Source organism: Maniola hyperantus, chromosome 14, assembly GCF_902806685.2.
Source record: "Maniola hyperantus chromosome 14, iAphHyp1.2, whole genome shotgun sequence".
NCBI classification, from domain to species: domain Eukaryota; kingdom Metazoa; phylum Arthropoda; class Insecta; order Lepidoptera; family Nymphalidae; genus Maniola; species Maniola hyperantus.
In genome coordinates this window covers 13,187,884-13,208,636 of record NC_048549.1, presented here as the reverse complement: position 1 = coordinate 13,208,636, position 20,753 = coordinate 13,187,884, and the positions used below count along the sequence as shown (strand labels likewise).

The 20,753-nt window shown below is 38.2% G+C and overlaps 1 protein-coding gene across 1 annotated transcript in view; it reads left to right on the top strand.

The window, feature by feature from the left end:
* LOC117988553 (NEDD4-binding protein 2-like) overlaps positions 1 to 20,050 on the top strand; it is a 54,353-nt gene extending 34,303 nt beyond the window's left edge. Inside the window, 13 exon segments of the mRNA XM_069503143.1 lie at positions 110 to 265; positions 268 to 1,217; positions 1,219 to 2,102; positions 2,104 to 2,223; positions 3,159 to 3,226; positions 3,229 to 3,416; positions 4,005 to 4,089; positions 4,092 to 4,120; positions 4,927 to 5,011; positions 5,014 to 5,035; positions 5,404 to 5,536; positions 6,930 to 7,170; positions 19,986 to 20,050. Of these exon segments, the coding sequence (XP_069359244.1) occupies positions 110 to 265; positions 268 to 1,217; positions 1,219 to 2,102; positions 2,104 to 2,223; positions 3,159 to 3,226; positions 3,229 to 3,416; positions 4,005 to 4,089; positions 4,092 to 4,120; positions 4,927 to 5,011; positions 5,014 to 5,035; positions 5,404 to 5,536; positions 6,930 to 7,170; positions 19,986 to 20,050 (3,026 nt within the window).
* The last annotated feature ends 703 nt before the right edge of the window (positions 20,051 to 20,753 follow it).

Genomic DNA, 20,753 nt, shown 5'->3' with positions numbered 1-20,753 from the left:
TGCTACCTGCCTTTTCATATGCTAGCGCTTCTCGGCCAACAAAACCGCCAGTACCTCAGGCTCTAAAGTTGCCTACTACAGCTATGTCACAAATTTTTTGACTGAACAGCTGCAAAGATTTTGTTACATCATGAAAATGGGGCACGCACATTGATCATTATGCGAGGTTTACCAGGAAGTGGAAAAACTTATCTAGCTAAAAAGATTATTGATGCAATTTACTACACAACACACAAACATTACCAAATACATATATTAAGTACAGATGATATTTTATGCGCAATGGCGTGTACATGTATGATAAACGGAGAATTTTCGAGGCGCATGAATGGAATAAAGGCAGAGCTATAAAAGCCATGAAAGAAGGACTTAGTCCTATAATTATAGACAATACCAATGTAGAAATTTGGGAAATGGAATTTTACGTGGTGAAAGGAGTTAACAATGGATATATTATTGAAGTGGTAGAACCCAATACACCGTGGGCCAGAAATGTATATCAACTATTCAAAAGAAACTCTCATAACGTGCCTGTGGTCACTCTTCGAAAAAAGTTGGATTCTTTCCAGAGTGGCATAACTGGTGACTATTTAATGAAGCAATTTAAGTTGCACTATTTACCTGATAATACTGCACCTGTTTTAAGAAAAATACCGCCGTTTTCATTACAATTATTAGAAGAATCAGTAAATTCAGAACCCATCGAAAATGCTTCTGTATGTAATAAAACCAATTCAATGAATGAAATACAGAACAGTGATCATGAGAATACACAAAGTTGTTTGACAGAAACGACAGCTCCTGCTGCCGACGTTCCTTGTGACACTGTAGACCACTCTGAAAAATTGGCACATTTATCTATTAATTTGGAAAAATTTGCTGAGATTCAGAAATGTTTGGAAGAAATGGAGAAAGTAGAGCAAGAGTGGGATAATGGAGATGGCTGGGACGATAATTCTCAACAAAAAAGTCAAGATAGCGCAAAATCTGATTCTGTTACCAATTCGAAACCACAGAGAGGAAATAAGATGATAAACTCTGCTACAACTGAAAAGTTTCTAACTTCTGACGAAGTGTGTCAAGATTGGAGCAAATATTCAATGTTTTTACCATCTTGGGGAGAATGTAGCACGCGGGTGGAATCTTCTATGCCAGTTGTAGAGAAAAAAACAAGCAGCACTTGTATAGAATACGGCGATACAGACATATCCACTTCAAAAAAATCCTTTAAAAGTTATTATCGGTGCTCCTAGAAATATCAATGAATATCATATTGCAATAGATAAGAAAATGCCAGAAAAGTGGATGCTGGATAAAAGCACGTCTACAAATAATGAAATGTTAACTGATAATTTTAGATGTCAAAATGAAGAGCAGCATTTTGCTGCATTAGAAAACTTTTTCATAGCAAGATAGATATTGGATATATTTGACAATTGTTGTGGTGATGTTAACTGGGCTGTAGAAATTGTACTCGATGGTGTAGCCAGCAATCAATTAGGTATTGTTGATAATAATGATTGGTCGGATACAGAGACCGAAGCGCAAAATGACAATGTAGATCTGTGTCAATGTTTGTCGGCATACGATATAATACCGAATTCATCGTCGCCACCTATAGCAGAGGAAAATGAAAATCCTATTGATAATGTGCCTTCATCTTCAAGAAAAGGTAAAAAAGGGAACTTCGTGTCTGAAAATTCCATGCAATTAAAACGACAAATAGAACAGAATGTAGTCATATCAGACAATCATTACTCAGAACATTGCTTAAAAATTAGAAAATTTCGCCGAGGCGAAAGTTATAACGATGACGTGGAAAATGCTATTGGAGGCGAAACTAACACAATACTGGGTAGATATATAACAGGAAGTGATTCCGCAAGTGCGTCACCTAACGTACATCACTCTCCATCTCATAGCACACCAAGCACTTCGAAAGTTGAAAGTTTAAACACAGAAACGTGTGATGAAGATTCGTCCGTTTCAGATGAAACAGAGAAAACTGTAAATGTTAATTTGGGTAAAGAATTTATAGGCCAACTGGATGAAATGTTTGGACGTCGGGATATGGACTACCCTGACAGTGTGGTACCAAAAATATATGCCGATATCTCTTTTAAACGAAATCAATGCATTGTGGATGGAGTCGCTCATGAACCAGCTTGAAAAAGATGCTAAACAGTCTGAAATTATGGTTAAACAGGATGAAGAGTTTGCGAGGTATTTCTCAATATTTTTTTTTACAAATGTTCGAAATATGGATCCTTAAATTTTATTAGAAGCGAAACTATTATTCGGTAATGATGTAGACTTTGAACCTCTGCAGTGGCTAAGACTTATAAAAGATGCATACCTACCTAATAATCAGAAGTTTCGTCTTTGTTTGTTAGTCAGAAGCAAGCTGTGGCCAGGCTGTAATTGGCACTCTGGCTGCGATTCCAAAATTTTGATACGAATTTAACGTTTATATTAATGTATTTTAAAGCGGTGATAGCCTAGTGGTTAGCACGTCCGCCTCCTATATGGGAGGTCGGGGGTTAGATCCAGGGCACGCACCTATAACTTTTCGGAGTTATGTGCGTTTTAAGAAATTAACTATCACTCGCTTTGACGCACAACAGACGGAAAACGTTTAAGTGCGGAGACCAGCCCAGAGCGAAGAAGATCACTTGCTTTGACGGTGAAGGAAAACATTGTGAGGAAACCTGCATGCCTGAGAGTTCTACATAATGTTCTCAAAGGCGTGTGAAGTCTGCCAATCCGCAATTGGCTAGCGTGGTGGAGTGTGGCCATATCCTTATCATACTAAGTGGAAACCCGTGCTCTGTCGGCGATGGGTTAATCACGACGATGATGATTAATGCATTTAATTAACAAGTAGCTTATTCCCGCGACTTGTCCGCGTGGACTACACAAATTCAAAATTCATATTTTACCCCCTTAGCGGTTGTATTTTCTAAAATCCTTTCTTTACGGATGTCTATGTCATAATAGCTATCTGCCAGATCCATCCAGTAGTTTGAGCTGTGCGTTGATAGATCAGTCAGTTAGTCAGTCGGTCAGCTTTTCCGTTTATATTATGTAGATAAATAAATAATTAAAACATTAAAAGATGTGATGTAAATGCCAATAGCTATAATTTGGGTATTTCACAGACAATTAGCAATAAAAGAAGCGGAGTTGCTACAATCAGGCAAAGAGCCCGATGTGCCCGATTTCAAGGAATAATGGATATGGATTTTGCTCTATCGTTATACCATAAAGACGTAGAAGAGTGGCGTAACAGTATGCCAGTTGACCTGGCCGCTAAGCTTACCAGAGATAAGTTGTATAACCTATTCCCTGAAGTGTCTAAAGATATCTTGTCGGAACTGCTTATGGCTCACGATAATAATTTTCAAGAAACTGTCGAGGTAAGTAGTTTTCAATGAAGAAACAAAACAAACTAAAGAGTTTACTTTGTTTATATAATCGTTTAAAATATCGTGAGTGATTTCCATTATACATGTCTCACAGACGGCTGTACTCACGTCTTTAGTCGACGTTAGCCTGACTAGTTTCGAACACATCCGGGGTGCTTTTTCATAGGGACTCAGTCGTCGCGTCGCGGTTGAGACTGCGCGCCGCTGCCCACACAGCCCGCTGTGTAGCGTGTACCAGTAGGCCGATTTCGTAAAATCTGCATCAATCATTATTACAATCTCATTTTCTTCAGTTGGCTGAATTTGTGCGATTCTTGTTGCAACCATGTATTGCAGCTTATAGAACCAATCAGAAGTGTTTGCGATCGTGACATTGTAGCTGTCATTCTACCGCAATCGCGCAGCTGAGCGAACTGAGTCCCTGTGAAAAAGAACCCCAGATGGGTTCGAAACTAGTCGGGCTAACGTCGACTAAACACGTGAGTAAAGCCGGTGTGAGACATATTTAAACTAAAGAGTATAATAACATGTTAACGCAACATACTAAGGTAAATAATACCTAATTTTCTTTATTTTCAGGGCCTATTGATATCTACAGGAAAATCCGAAATCCTTGAAACAAAAAATGGCGTCAGTAAATTCGTTATGGAGAAAGAAATGGAGGGCAAGAGAAGTTGCTCGAAGAGGAGAAGATGGTATTATCAAATGTTGTACATATAGTCCGCGACAGGTTGAGATGGCAATCGGGGTATGAGGTGGGGGACGCCCCGCACATCCGCACGTCACCCGCACCGGATTAGCGTGGGGGTTGTGTGGGGTGCGGGGTGTTCCCTCACCGATTGCCATCTCGACCTTTCGCGTACTATAAGTAGGTGGATAAATCTGAACCGAGTATTTGTAGTTTGTACAAGCCGAATGGCCTTTTTGACGATTATTAGAATACTAGATCATGTCCGCGACTTCTTTCGCGTGGATTTAGGTTTTTAAAAATCCCCCAGAACTCTTTTTTTTCTGAGATAAAAAGTAGCATATGTCCTTCCCCGGGATGTAAGCTAACTCTATACCAAATTTCATCAAAATCGATCAAACTGTTGGGCCGTGAAAAGCTACCAGACAGACAGACAGACAGATAGATAGATACACTTTTGCATTTCTAATATTAGTATGGATTTCGGATTGTATCACCCGGTTTGACGAGCCAACTATGTGTATAGCAAACCGTGCATCGTTTGTTTGGTCTGCATATTACATGTATTTCTATATCATTACTAGCTTATGCCCGCGACTTCGTCCGCGTGAACTACACAAATATCAAACCTCAATTTTACCCCCTTTGGGGTTGAATTTTCAAAAATCCTTTCTTAGCAGATGTCTACGTCATAATAGCTATCTGCATGCCAAATTTCAGGCCGATCCGTCCCGTAGTTTGAGCTGTGCGTTGATAGTTCAGTCAGTCAATCAGTCAGTCAGTCAGTCATCTCTTCCTTTTAATATCCTATAGACTTTATCGGAGGTGGAGTGGCCGCTGCTGCCGAAGATCGAGCAGGTGGACATGTCGGTCGTGCAGCAATACCGCGATGAGGCTGAAAACACTTGCAGTCGAGAAACATGTAAGTGTATTTTACATGAGGAGACGGCTGACCATATACTTGCGCAGAAAGCGATTTTCAATCTGATTTGTGGTATGTGTAAGTGAGGCGAGATTGCGGGGGAGTCTAGTTGTTTACGCTAGTGCGGTATTGGGTTTTGTTTCCCGTACAGTATGAGCATAAAATATGCTGTGCGTATTTTACCTAAACATTTTAGAGAGAGATAAAAAATAAGAAATTGTAAATGAAACTGTTTTTTTTCAAAAGATTTTATACATATATTAAAACTAAAATTAAAATGACTGCAAAAAGGTAAGTTATAGCACCACTAGCTGACGAACGCGACTTCGTCGGAGGGTATTTTTAAATAAATTTATTTATATCTTCAGGAATTACCAAAAAGCTGAAGAGTACATAAGGCGGGGCATTACACAAGTCGCCACCTATTACAACGGGATCGCAGCTTATCACAAGGAAAAATATGAACTGGCCAATAGCATGGCAGCTGCCACACTTATGCAAGTAAGTTATATCATCATCATCATCATCATCAATCGATAGACCTCCAGTGCTGGACTTAGGTATCTCGTTGCGACTTTCACACGCCACGGTCTTGCGCCGCCTAAATTTAGCGGCTCCCTGCGACTCGTCCGATGTCGTCTGTCCACCTAGCGAAGGGTCTTGCAACGCTGCGCTTTCCGATGCACCTATAGTCGACGCATTTTAAACTGAGTCGTCGAGTTATCTGTCTGTTTCGCTCGCACTTACAGGTCGTAGGTAAGTGCGAGTGAAACAGACAGATAATTCGACGACTCAGTTTAAAATGCGTCGACTATAGCAGATGCTAGCACCTTGGGACCCCAATCTATCGGTTTTTCAAACTATCTGCCCTGCCCTAATGGGCAATCCACTTCAGCTTTGCAACTCATTGAGCTATGTACATCGGTTACTCTGGTTCTCCTGTTTAATTAATTATTGCCTCCTATTAAAAAGCTATGATAGCCTAGTGGTAAGGATGTCTGCCTCCATATCGGAGGTCAGGGGTCAGATCCCAGGCACGTACTTCGAACTTTTCAGAGTTATATGCGTTTTAAGTAATTAAATATCACTTGCTTTAACGGTGAAGGAAGAAATCGTGAGAAACCTGCATGCCTGAAAGTTCTTCCAATCTTCTCAAAGGTGTGAAGTCTGCCAATCCGCAATTGGCCAGCGTGGTGGACTATGGACAAACCCTTCTCACTCTGAGAGGAGACCCGTGCTCTGTAGTGAGTCGTTGATGGGTTGATCATGATCATGTCGATACATTTCGAGCAACTTAATTATGAAATAACAAATTGTGAGGCTCATTTTTTGGTAAAATTTTGTTTATGGTAAATAAATTGGTCGAATCGACTCGAGTTGAGCTATTGAGCAAATTAACTTAGTAGGTATACAATTCACTCTTTTAAAGTATAACTTATAACCAAACTTACTTCCACGGTTTAGACTCGTTCTCAGTAGTGAGCCAGTGATGGGTTGATCGTGAATGATGATTTTTTTAAAGAATATTAGCCATGTTCATTATGACTAATATTCCCCTTCGCCGCTGAGCTATTGGTACTGATACTGAGCGTGAGCACACGTAAATTTTAGAGTATTTGCATCCTCTTCTTACTAATGTAATATGAAAAAGACAGACACAGTTTGACAGTTATAAATTTAATTTAGAGCCGTCAAACTCGCGTCAAGTCGCGAGCCTATTGTTTAAATTTGTAGCGCGCACTAAAATTTAGTATCTTCAAATGTAAAATTCATATTCCGTCCCGTTTTAGCAATATTAAAAGGATAAAGATGCAGATACTCTAAATTTAGTTTAGAGAAAGATAACAGAATCGGTGCCATTGAGGCTGTAATATAATTATCCCCTTTTTAAAAGGTTCACGCAGCCAATTCTTCTGACAACGCAACAATAGACCTGCACTACCTGAGGGTAGGTGAAGCTAAGGAGTCCGTGGATCTGTTCATCGATACGCACATACAGAAGTTGAGGGAACTGCAGGATAGGAACAGCGTCAAATTCCATACGCTGTTCTTCATTACCGGTAGGGGGCTCCACAGTAACGGCCGGCCAAGGATCAAACCAGCTGTCAAGAAGAGACTAGCAGAAGGGGTTTATCGTGAGTATACTTTTAAACATTTTTATGGTTCCATACCAGAAGGGTTCCAACGGGACCCAATTACTAAGCCTTCGCTGTCCGTCCATCCGTCTGTCTGTCAGCGGGATGTTTCACATCAACCGTAATATCTCTAGAGTAGAAATTTTCACAGAATGTGTATTTCTATGGCGCGATAATAAGAAATAATAAAATTTAAAAATGACCGCCATAAAATTAAATAAATAAATTGAAGTGTTATTTCTTGTACGATTGTGCGAAACCCTTTTTATATATATATATAGGTATACAAAAATACTAATCTATCAACTGCTGGAGTTAATACGTGGAATTTTGGCAGTGACTTCCTTTTTACGAATAAGGCAAAGCCAAAAGGAAGGATAATGTTTTTAGCAGTCTATGTATGTATTATGTATGTTTGTAACTATTTTATGTGTTCCACTGTAGCTGCTAAACTATTGGACCGAAACTTTACAAAGTTATGTGCGGTTTAAAGTATTAAGGCTACGCAAGGATGCACGTCCGAACTAGTCGGCCCACGTGGGGTAGCCTGTTATGCTATTTCACCTAACATTGTGATAGAAAAGAGATAGACTACATGATGAGCAGTCCAGAGAGTCAGAGCGTCCGGATATACTGGATGATGGCACACAGATAGCAGTTGGACAGGTGTCACCGATGAATTTTAAGTAACTATATGATTTATGAAGAATACTTATTTCAATTATTATGTATAAGATATTTTTATGGCAAGAGCGGGGTCGCCGGCCACGAATACTCGTAGCAATACTAAAACAGTTACTGGGATGGTCCCCAATTACTACGCACTATGGAAAATTGTTTTACCTACTGAAATAATTTTTTTTAATTTTTTTGAATGATAAGGATTACCTACTTAGCTTTTGATGAATACTATAAAATCTCACTTACATACATACCTATTAGGTAACTACTACCTCTACCTAGCGTGTATAAACAACTCGATATATATTATAGAAATCCATACTTCTATGAAGTGTCTGTCTGTAATTTCGAAATAACTACCGCAAGCTCATAATATTGTTATTTGAACTATACCATAACAGCTGAATCAAACGTTTTTAAAAACTGTCTGTCTGTCTGTCTGTTTGAACGGGCTAATCTTCGGAACGGCAGAAACCTATTTGACGGGACTTTTACAGACAAGTAGAGGATTAACATAGGATACTTTTTAACCGACTTTAAAAAAGGAGTTGTGTTTTCTACCTATGTACACAGAAATCTCCGAGAATTTGCGTACCGATTTGCGTATTTTTTTTAATTGATAAAGAAACTTTGCAACATTGTCCTATATTAAAATTTGGAATTCAACTCCTCAATCCTGATTGTCTGCAGGGGACATGACCACCAAAACTTATTGGATTTTGAAACTGTCGGTTTATAAATTGATATTGGCGTAGGTACCTATATCTACCATGTAAAGACTTTATCATTGAACTCGAAGACCCACTTCTCGACCCTGATGCTGTACCTAAGGATTGCATTGCTCTATCGTGGTGATCCCACGGAATTTTAAATGAATCATCACCCACCGCACGTTCGGTACCCTCATTCCGCACATTGTTTGATTAGTCAGTCCACCAATCACAAGCATTCTCCCCTGTCCCCCGCCAAAATTTTACGATTTTGTTTTCATGTAAAACCTTGTATATGCGTACTCTAGGAGTTTGAATTCTCTGTGCTGGCGGATTACCTATTAGGAACAGATGATTACACATTCGTTTGTCTGTGAAAATAACTTTTGTTGGCCTACACTTATTTATCTATTAGTAGCGACTAAAAACTATATATACTTGTGTATAAAAAAGTCAAAATAAATTCCACTTTGATCTCAAAATGAAAATTTTATTTTTATAAGTAGTAGGTACAATTCAATTTCTCTCTAAAAGCCCACTACACACATAAACACAATATGTATCATTTCTGTTTCAACAGTCACATTAGATGATTGATTGATGATGATTAGAGAAAGATTCGACGCAGAACTATTGAAGCTCTCCATTTCATTTCTGGAATTAATAAACATACAATCAACATAAATATATTGTGAGTATTATCTATATAGAATGTATGCAAAAACATAGCATAACAACTTACAAGTATGGTATGGTAGACCTTTCAATATTTAGTACGGAATTGAATGTTGCAGCATAATGTTGGATTTCAGTGGTACGTATATTGGGCACATTCATGTTATTTTCCTTGTTTTCTTCTAAAAGGAATGTCTTGATCACTAAAATACAACATAATTCAGCATTGATAAATCTGACAGAAATAGTAATCTCTATCTCTATCAATACTTATAATAAAACTGTAACAGGTCAAATTCTGTACATTGAAGATATTTTGAAATTTTTTTTTCGAGGGCACTCTATAATCGATACTGAACCCAAAACTGTAATTTTTTTCATTTTTGTCTGTCTGTCTATCTGTCTGTCTGTCTGTCTGTCTGTCTGTCTGTCTGTCTGTATGTCTGTCTGTCTGTATCACGGCCGCGCATCACGCTGAAACTACTGAATGGATTCCAATGAAACTTGGTACGATTTGAGGTCATACTATGAGGAAGAATAGAGGATACTTTTTATCCCGAAATTCAGCATGGTTCCCGTAGGAGAGGGGATGAAAGTTAAAATGTATACTGAGTTGTAATTCATTAACGCGTAGTCCGATTTCATTCATTCTTTTTTTGTTAGAAGGGGATATTTTAAAGATTGTTCCGTAAATATTTCAAGGTCATCGGTTTTTAACCGACTGTCAAAAGGAGGTGGTTCTTTTTTTCTACATCGATTTTTTCGATGTTTCTGGACCGATTTCCAATTTTTTTTAAATCAACAAAAAAAGTTTTCGTGGTGGTCACATACAAAATTTAGATTCAACTCCTTAATCCTGATGCTGCAGGGTTACTGCCCGCCTGAGTTATCAGGAAGTGTTCATAATGAATGCATCTACCACTGGTTCGGAATGCCTTTCCTACCGAGGAGAACCAGCAAGAAACTCGGCGGTTGCTCTTTTCAAAGAATAGTCGATGTTGAATTGGTATAAAAGTTACGCTTAGAATAAACTATCTCTGGCTTACGTACCTACCAAGCAACGACTTCATGATTCAACTCCAGATCCCAACTCTTCAACCCTGATGATGCAGGATATTGCATTCCTAAGCCACTGTTGATTGTGAAATAATATTGTAGATGCCAAACATATATACCATTATTGAACTTCAAGTTCCAATTCTTCAATACTGATGCTGCAGGGTACTGCACTCCTAATCTATGGGTTTTTAGGAACTGTTGATGGTGAATTAATATTGTACCATTTACTATTGTACCAAACCACGACTACATGATTGAACTCCGTTCACAAAAATCCACGCACTCCATCAAAACCCTATTCTATTCCAAACTTATTCGCCAGCGAGACAGGAGAAGGCGGATAGGGACGTGTGGGGGGTGCAACGGATCAACGTGATTTTTTTCCATCATCATCAGCCTGCGGACGTCCACTGTTGGACATAGGCCTTCCCTAAAGAGCGCCACCACACCCGGTCCTCAGCCTTCCTCATCCAGCCACTTCCCGCCAGCCTCTTTATATCGTCAGTCTATCGTGCTGGAGGGCGTCCCACACTATGCTTGCCTACCTACGCGGTCTCCACTCAAGGACTTTCCGGCTCCAACGGCCATCACCTCTACGACAGGCATGACCTGCCTTCTTTTATCCCGGAAAATAAAAAGAGTTCCATGGGCTTTTGAAAACCTACATCCACGCGGACGAAGTCGCGGGCATCAGCTAGTATTATATAAAAATGAATCGCTGAATGTGTTGCTGATCGCAAATCTCGAGAACAGCTGCACCGATTTCGCTAATTCTTTTTGATAATATTCCTTGAAGTACGGGGATGGTTCTTATGGAGAGAAAAATTTAAAAAAATTCCTGAAAAAGAATCGACTGTAGGCGGTACGAAGTTCGTCGGGGCAGCTAGTAACATAATAATTATATTATCCTAATCTAAATATATAAAAGAAAAAGGTGATTGACTGACTGACTGACTGACTGACTGATCTATCAACGCACAGCTCAAACTACTGGACGGATCGTGCTGAAATTTGGCATGCAGATAGCTATTATGACGTAGGCATCCGCTAAGAAAGGATTTTTGAAAATTCAACTCTGGAGGGGGTGAAATAGGGGTTCGAAATTTTGTGTAGCCCACGCGGACGAAGTCGCGAGCATAAGCTAGTCTATAATATAAAAATGAATCACTAAATGTCATCGCAAATCTCGAGAACAGCTGAACCGATTTCGCTAATTCTTTTTTTATAATAGGTATTCCTTGAAGTACGAGGATGGTTCTTACGGAGAGAAAAATTTAAAAAATTTGAATCGACTGTTAGGCGGAACGAAGTTCGCCAGGGCAGTTAGTGAAATTATAAATGTGAAAGTGTAGATGCTTGGATGTTTGTTACTCAATCACGCAAAAACGGCTGAACGGATTTGAATGAAATTTAGAATGGAGATAGATTCTTAACTGGATTAACACATAGGCTACTTTTTATCCCGGAAAATCAAAGAGTTCCCGCAGGATTTGAAAAATGTGAAATCCATGCGGACGAAGTCGCGGGGCCTTTAGCTAGTATCTAAATAATATCAACTTACAAACACAGTGTCAAACTTTCAGAAGCTGGCTCTAAATGGTACGGTGTGATAGTATCATAATCTAATTCAATTCGATTTTTTGCTTTGTCGTTTCCTTGCCAAAGAAAATCCCGTGATCCACTAAAATAGAAGTATAATATATAAGTATTTATTAAAAATAAATAAATGTCATCATCAAATTCACCATCCTGGAGAACCTTGAAAACGACACTAACGTCTATTTTTTGTAAAAAGTGCTGGCCCGCCATCTTAGATTAAAAATTAATGTCATTATCAAAACCAGCATCCTGGAAACCCTGAAAACGACACCTATTTATATTTTTTGTGAAAAGTGCATGTCTGCTATTTTGGATTTGAAAATAAATGTCATTATCAAATTCAGCATCCCGGAAAAGTGCATATTCAGTCAAATAAAATTCCCGTCGAGTCACATTGTTACTCTAAACGGAGGTCGGGGGTTCGATCCCGGGCACGCACCTCTAACTTTTCGGAGTTATACGCGTTTTAATTAATTAAATATCACTTGCTTTAACGGTAAAGGAATACATCGTGAGGAAACCTGCATGCCTGAGAGTTCTCCATAATGTTCTCAAAGGTCTGTGAATTCTACCAATCCGCACATGGCCAGCGTGGTAGACTATGGCCAAAACCCTTCTCACTCTGAGAGTAGACCCGTGCTCAGTAGTGAGCCGGCGATGGGTTGATCATGATGATGATGAGGTAATGCCCGCAACTTCGTCCGCGTGGATTTAAGTTTTTTAAAAATCCCTTGGGAACTCTTTGATTTTCCGGGATCAAAAGTCAAAGTCAAATGATTTGTTCAAAATAGGTAATAAATTACTCTTTTCGATTGTCAGGTGTTGGATTTGTAAAATATAGTGATGATAATTATTTCGCAAACGCTACGAGGGTTCCAAACGCGCCCAAGACTGAGAACAGCCCACAGCTAACTCAGCCGGGTATTCTTTTTATTATCACCACTTTACAAAATCATAATTTAAACTTATTAGAACTATCACAAAGCCGAGCAACTCATTCCTAAGCTTGCTTATCATTTAAATAATCCTTTACAATGTAATAGGATTTTTCAATTAGTTTACGTGTGGTACGTAGTTACTATGTGTGGTACAGCTTTAAAAAATAAAAGTTTTTTCTTTTCTTTCTTTTTCTTTTCTAATAATATGCCATATGACATAATGCTGTGAAAGTAACTAAAATATACTAGTCTCGCCGTTTCTATGTCTGTCAACTGGCGAATCTTTTTTACCGCATATGCGGCAGAACTGTCTGTTCGATAAGTTATTTATATGAGAGCCCCATTGAAGTTTCGCATCTAACGTTATTTCCAGAAAAATAGCGGTATCCACTAAATCTAATTCCTCATAAAAGTAGCCTATGTCCTTCCCCGGGGTGCAAGCTATTTTTGTACCAAATTTCATCAAAATTGGTTAAATGGATGAGCTGTGAAAAGCTAGCAGACAGACAGACGGACAGATAGACAGATACACTTTCGCATTTATAATATTAGTAGGTATGGATAAAAATAAATAAAATCTGTTTTTAACCGACTTCAAAAAAAGGAGGAGGTTCTCAATTCGTCGGATTTTTTTTTTTTTTTTTTTTTTTTTTTTTTTTTTTTTTTTTTTTTTTTTTTTTTTTTTTTTTTATGTATGTTCCCCGATTACTCAAAAACGCCTGGACCGATTTTGAAAATTCTTTTTTTGTTTGAAAGGGTATACTTCAAAGTTGGTCCCATTTCAATTTGGTGAAGATCTGATGAACATTTTCGAAGATAGATACTGGAACTCCTCAACGGATAAGAGTAAATTGCTCGCGATCAGTGTAATAGCTTAGTAAACAGTAGATTTTTAACCAGTCATAGCATAATTCCATGGGGCCACTAAAAATTGTGAAATAAAAAATTTTTACAAAAAAAATAAAAACCGACTTCGTTACATAAACACTAAAAATTGAAAAATAATTTAATTTATTACCGAATATATTATGTATACAAGAGTTAATATAGTTCCATAATAATATTTTTTGGGGTCGGTGCCAATGAGGTGCCATTGTGGAGTCCCATAAAATTATGAAGTCTAGACGATTCGCGCAGCTAAAGCTAATTGGCACCGGCACCAAAAAGTATTATTATGGAACTATATTAACTCTTGTATACATAATATATTCGGTAATAAATTAAATTATTTTTCAATTTTTAGTGTTTATGTAACGAAGTCGGTTTTTATTTTTTTTGTAAAAATTTTTTGATGTACAAGTAAGGTCCTTTTATATGATACCCCACTTGGTTTACTAATCTTACTTGAAAGTTGAAAATACTAACTATTTGTTAATGAACACATTTTTATTTATTTTTTGTGATGTAACCACCAATTCATTCTTTTCAGATTTTTCCCCTTACGTGTGTTATAAGATCTACCTACCTGCCAAATTTTATCATTCTAGGTCAATGGGAAGTACCGTACAGGTATCTTGACAGACACACTGACAGACTGACAGATAGACAGACAGACAGACAACAAACTGATCCTATAAGGGTTCCTTTTTCCTTTTGAGGCACGGAATCCTAATGATAATAATTTGACATAATATATAAGCCTTTGGCTCTTTTTGCACTGCATTTAATCTGAATCCAAGAATTCCCGATCCGAAATAGCCGTAAGCAAGACTGTATCGTCACTTACCACCAGGTGAGATTGCAGTCAAGAGCTAACTTGTATCTGAATAAAATAAAATAAAAAGTACTATTTGTACGAAACGTTGCGTACTTTATTTGTAAGACGGACAGACAGACAGACAGACAGATAGACGGACAGTTATTTAGACGGTTATTCCTTTACTTGTGCTCTAAGACCTACGTACCTACTAAATTTCATGATTCTGGGTCAACGGGAAGTACCCTATAGGTTTGTGTGACAGATACGACGGACGGACGGACAGACGGACCGACAGACGCACCGATGGACGGACGGATGGACGGACAGGCAGACAGACAGACATAGGGTTCCGTTTTTTCCTTCTGAGGTACGGAACCCTAAAAATACAAAGAAAAACCACCAGGTAGGTACCTACCTACCTACCGACAGACAGACAGACGGACAGATGGACAGATGGACAGGAGGACAGACGAACAGACGGACAGACGGACTGACAGACGGACCGACGGACGGACGGACGGACGAACGGACGGACAGACAGACAGACAGACAGAGGGTTCCGTTTTTCCTGCTGAGGTACGGAACCCTAAAAATACAAAGAAATACCACCACAGGTAGGTACCTACCTACCTATATTATTATACATAATATACAGGTACCTTTTTAGGGTTCCGTACTGTAAAAGGAAAAAAAGGGCCCTTAGAATCACTTCGGTGTCTGTCTGTCTGTCCGTCTCTCCGTCTGTCTGTCGTATCTGTCACACAAACCTATAGGGTACTTCCCGTTGACCCAGAATCATGAAATTTAGTAGGTACGTAGGTCTTAGAGCACAAGTAAAGGAATAAATCCGAAAACCGTAGATTTATGATTACAACATACAAAAAAAAATTAAAGTGTGTTAATGAAAAAAATAATTAGTATTTTCAATTTTCATTGTATGATAAGTATACCAAGTGGGGTATTATATGAAAGGGCTTTACTTGTGTATTCTAAAACACATTTTTATTTATTTTTATGCAAAATAGTTTTTGATTTATGGAGCAAAATGTCAAAAAAATACCTGAGTACGGAACCCTTGGTGCGCGAGTCTGACTCGCACTTGGCCGGTTTTTTTTAAATTAGATAAAATAAATAACTCAACAAAGTTACTTACCTATTGTACTAGGACCACACGAGTAGGTATCCCTACTAGAACCTCAACAATAAAGTCAGGTCAATAAACCAATGAATAAAATTGGTGTCCAAAGTTCAAATTCCAGAGGTCAATGTACAAAATGCAATAAGTATTTGAAGGACTTATTGACTCTACTCAATCTTCTACACATTTGCATAGCCACTGAATTATGAGAGGAATAAACGAATTAACTTATTAATAAATATAAAGTAATTTTATAAAATAATTACGACTTTTATTTTTGAAAACATATCAATAACAACATTCGTCGTCATAGAAACCACAATATTACACGCGCAGCCGCGCGCCGCTGGGCTGGCCCTTCCCTCCGCCACCCGCGCGGTGTCTAATGTTTTGGGGTGAGAGGCATGATTATTTTAACCGAAATCAAGCGCTTGAAAAGGGTTGAACAGTAGTTTGGGAAAAGTATTTTTGAGAAAAAACTACTGAATTTAGGTTTGCAAAGTAAAGTTATTTCAACTAATGAATAAATAAACTACGTGTAATGATAAATTGTTTTAGAATTTTCATATCCCTAATCTTATTTATTTACGCCCAAAGTTGTCATAAATTTAGTGTTAAAATAGGAATCTTTTGAGGCTCCTAACTTTTAAATCAATATTTTTTTCAATGTTTTAGATATCATTGAACCTAGATAAAGACGAGATAAATCGATATAATTCTTAGTTTTGTGCGTACAATATCGAATATTGTTGTATTTTCCCTCCTACGTTTGTATGAAGAAAGCACCGAACTGAGCTGCCTCACAGATAAATCTGCACATGCGATGGTGAAACCAACTCCCTTCGGCGGTATTTCCAATAGATTCGACATGGGGTTATACAAGGGCCAGATCATGACAAAATTACATGAATACTATTAGCTCGAAAATATCTATGACTATCCAATAGTAGTTGTTGTGATTGGTTGATTTGATGGTGACAGCGGTGAAAGCACTTCGTTATGAAAAGTCATTAGTCAAATTCCGTACCATTCCGTACGCTTCATTAGTTCTGTTCTGCGAGATTTCACGTAGCAGATCACGAGCGTGGTTTATTTAGAGAATTTCTTGTCCCTCTCTGTGTCTAATCAAGGACTTGCGGGTAGAGAGGGACATAGGTAAAAGAGTCAGTCAGAAAAGCAGGCGAATTATTGAGTATTTTTAGATGAGTTTAGTTAAAATGTCCTCCCATATTAAACTTGCGCGCGGAGATGGATCACAACGCTTAGAGGCTTGTCGAGAGTTTTAGTCTTTAGACTAACCTAACTGAAATATTAACTTTATCGGGGAATAAATGCTATTTCAACCACTTGATTGAAATAACGACCTAAACACAAAAAGTATTTAATAGTCGTTGAGTCTCGAGTCAGAGCGAGACTGCCTTCAAAAGGGCCAAACACCGGTATTTATACAAATTGATTCAAAATGGCTGCCCGCCACAAATCGCGTGACATCGGATGAGTCAAACAATGTCAAATTCATTAAACTAACTTTCAATAAATAAATTGATAATCTTGATCAATACTTTGAATTCAAACCAATTCTTTAAAATTAGCTAAAAATACCTAGTAATTTAGTCAGTGTTGCTGACATAGGTAATACTGTAAAAGTCTCACCAGACGAACAGTGTTTAACACTCGTTCACCGATAAATCTGCACATGCGAACTGTGAAACCAGCTAACTCCCTTCGGCGGTGTTTCTACTAGATTTTGACATGGGATTATACAAGGGACGGATCAACAAACTCCTGAAAGACGGGCAACACATTGGCGGTACCTCTAGTGCTGCAAATGTTCAAGGGCGGCCCACCTCAGGTGACCCACCTGCTTGTTTGCTCATTCATTTTTAATTTCATACATGTGACGTCATAGTCGGTATTAACATGGCGGAAACGGTATCATACATTTTGCATATTTGTAGAACACATAAAAAAGGGATTCTTTAAAAATGAATTATAAAATTCATTATATAATTTTATGAACTGAATCTAATGGCGGAACCACACTTCGTTGTGTTATTTGTTATTCGCACTATCCGGCCGCATACGACGAAGTGTGGGGGGTCCATTCGTCTATGTTTATTAGCTTTATTCGCACGCATAACGCATAAGCGCGAATCGATTGTTTATTGCTAATACTATCTTGTTTATACATTTTTCCTCGCTTGGTGTAAAATAACGTATTCTTTAGCGGTTAAAAAAACGCTTGGATCTCTACCAGTGTGAATCACTCTTTACCGTAAGGAGCTATGAAGATGACCGCCCGTAACGCCGTTTGAAACTAATTGCAATCGATACAGATATTTTTTTAATTAAACTGCTTCTTAGAACCCTTAGAAAGCCAGCCGGCCCTCTAACAAGCATTGTGGAGTGGAGTCTTCAAGCGATAATTGTAGGTTGCATTCTACAGACATAGTTAAAGCACTAAAGACTTTTTAGGGTTCCGTACCTCAAAAGGAACCCTTACTTCCCCAACCCCAACTTCGTTGCCCATCTGTTTGTCGTATCAGTCAAGACTCAAGACCCGTCAAGCGATTCAAAACCTATAGGGTACTTTCTGTTAACCTAGAATCATGAAATTTGTCTTAATGGCACAAGTAAAGGAAACCGTGATTTTTATGATTAGATACATCACAAAAATAAATTAAAAATTAGTGTTCACAACTGAATAATATGTTTACTAAATCACGTCATAGATGGCGCTCTGCGTGTTTAACTGGCAGTGTAGTTTAGGTAATTGTTGGAGCGAACATAATATTATACTAGTTTGAGATTCGTTGTAACAAAAAGTGTCATTTTTGTACGATGGTGCGGAACCGTTCGTGTCCGACTCGCACTTGACCGATGTTTCTTGCTAGCGAAAGTGCGTCAAGAAAATTTAAGTTATTTTTATCTAATGCTAAGTAGAAGCACGCGACTTCATTACGGAATAAAATTAAATGAAATATTTTTGAAAAATGCAACCATCGTGCTTCTTGGCGGTTCTTGTCGTTAGAAGCAACATTCCGAAGAAGCGGTGGATTGTTGCTAAGATGTTCGTCCCATTTTAATAAAGATTATTTTTAATTGAAATAAAATAGATTTTTTGTGTGGTTACCGGTCAATAATTGTACTGATTCTGAGCACAACTAAATCTTACTAGTTACTATGTAATATGAAAAGGACAGACACAGTTTTAAATTTAATTTTTAGATGTTAAAACCCGTGATTTTAGCGCGCAGTCGCGAGCCCGAACCTAACTTGATGATTGTAAACGAGTTCGAGATCAAAATTCAAATCTATGTGGGAGCCGAAGGGAACTATAACCAATATAAAGAGAGAGCCCGGGAGGGCCAGACCTTCGTTATTATATAAAAGCTGAAAGTTTCTATGCACACTGTCCCCAACATAGGAAGGAACGATCAGCGACTATGAAGTTTGGATCATGGCTTTGGGAAATAACAGGCCAGAATTTAAATAAAGTTTGAGGGTTTGGCAGGGGGATGCCACGATATTAAGTGTCTGGCAATGCCTGACGTGCTATTCCGAAGAAAATATAAAAAATTAGACTTTATTCTTTGATGCAAGAATTTTCAACACCTTTATTACGCACGCGCTGGCTCGTTCTCTATAATAATTGTTTTTCTGCGGAATTGTATTAGGAATCACGTCATGCATTGCCAAACTCTTAGTATCAAGGCATGGCAACTCACTGCCAAACACTCAAGATATACAAATAAAAGGAGGAAAAAGGACATTAGACTTAGAAGAAAGATTTTATACGTCTTTGTTACCTGTTATCTGCCAAAGCCTGTGTTGGGGACAATACGCAAAGACATTTTCAGCTTTTATAAAATAACGACGGTCTGGCCCTCTCGGGCTCTTTCTCAATATGTTTTAGTGGGAGCGCTCAAGATGTCAAACATCTGAATTGATAAAGATCAGTACGCTTAGTATAAGATTTTACGTCTCACAAAACAACGTTGCTAGAATTCGAGAGTCGAAACACAATAACGTCAAAGTACATTTTACTTAACTAAACGCCTTGAATTGAAGTTAAAAATTCAATGCCACTGATTTTAATTTCACAACGTTTCCGCTTGGAGCGCTGGCTGCAGATGTGTAGACAAACTTAAATAAATAAATAAATAACATTTTATTTGGGACCATAGCGCACAACAGAAAACAAAGCAAACTTGAGCTTTAAAACAAGACACTTAAGATCCAGTTTACTATAACGCGGAAGTGTTTCGACACTCGAATACTATTAACGTTGGTGAGACATAAAATCTCGTACTAAGCGTACAGATCCCTATCGGATCGGAGAGGCGACAGGCTCAATCATTTGTCGACGCTCGTCAAATAGCGGTCATAGATGTTGACAGAAATGAGATCTAGAACTTTCATTCATTGGTCCTTGTGAATAAAATGTGTAGGTACCTAGGTAATATATTAAGAAAGAGCCTACAGATTTCCTTACGATATTTTCTTTCACCGTTAAAGCAAGTACAGTACGCGGCAGAAAATAATGTACATCGACGTTTATAAGGAGATAGTAAATTTGTAGAGCATTGTCTCTGTCGTTGAGACCGACAAAACGTCATAATATACTTAGATATAAGTGACAGAGACAACGCTCTACAAAGTCGAAATGTCATTCTAAAGGCCGATGTACATTACTTTTTGCTGCGTAGAACTTTATAATCTTTAATCTAAATATATAAAAGGAAAAGATGACTGACTGACTGACTGACTGATCTGACTGAGCTGAAACTACTGGACGGATCGGGCTGAACTTTGGCATGCAGATAGCTAATTAAGACTTGGGAATCCGCTAAGAAAGGATTTTTGAAAATTCAGCCCCTAAGGGGGTGAAATAGGGGTTTGAAATTTGTGTAGTCCACGCGGACGAAGTCAAGAGCATAAGCTAGTATTTAATAATTGTATAAAACGCACATAGCTGCAAAAAGTTAGAGGTACCACGGAGCCTCCGAATAGGGTCGAAATGTTTACTTTTCAAGTCTTTACTCTGTTAAATTTTAGCCTGTAAGCTTTTAGCTTATGCCCAT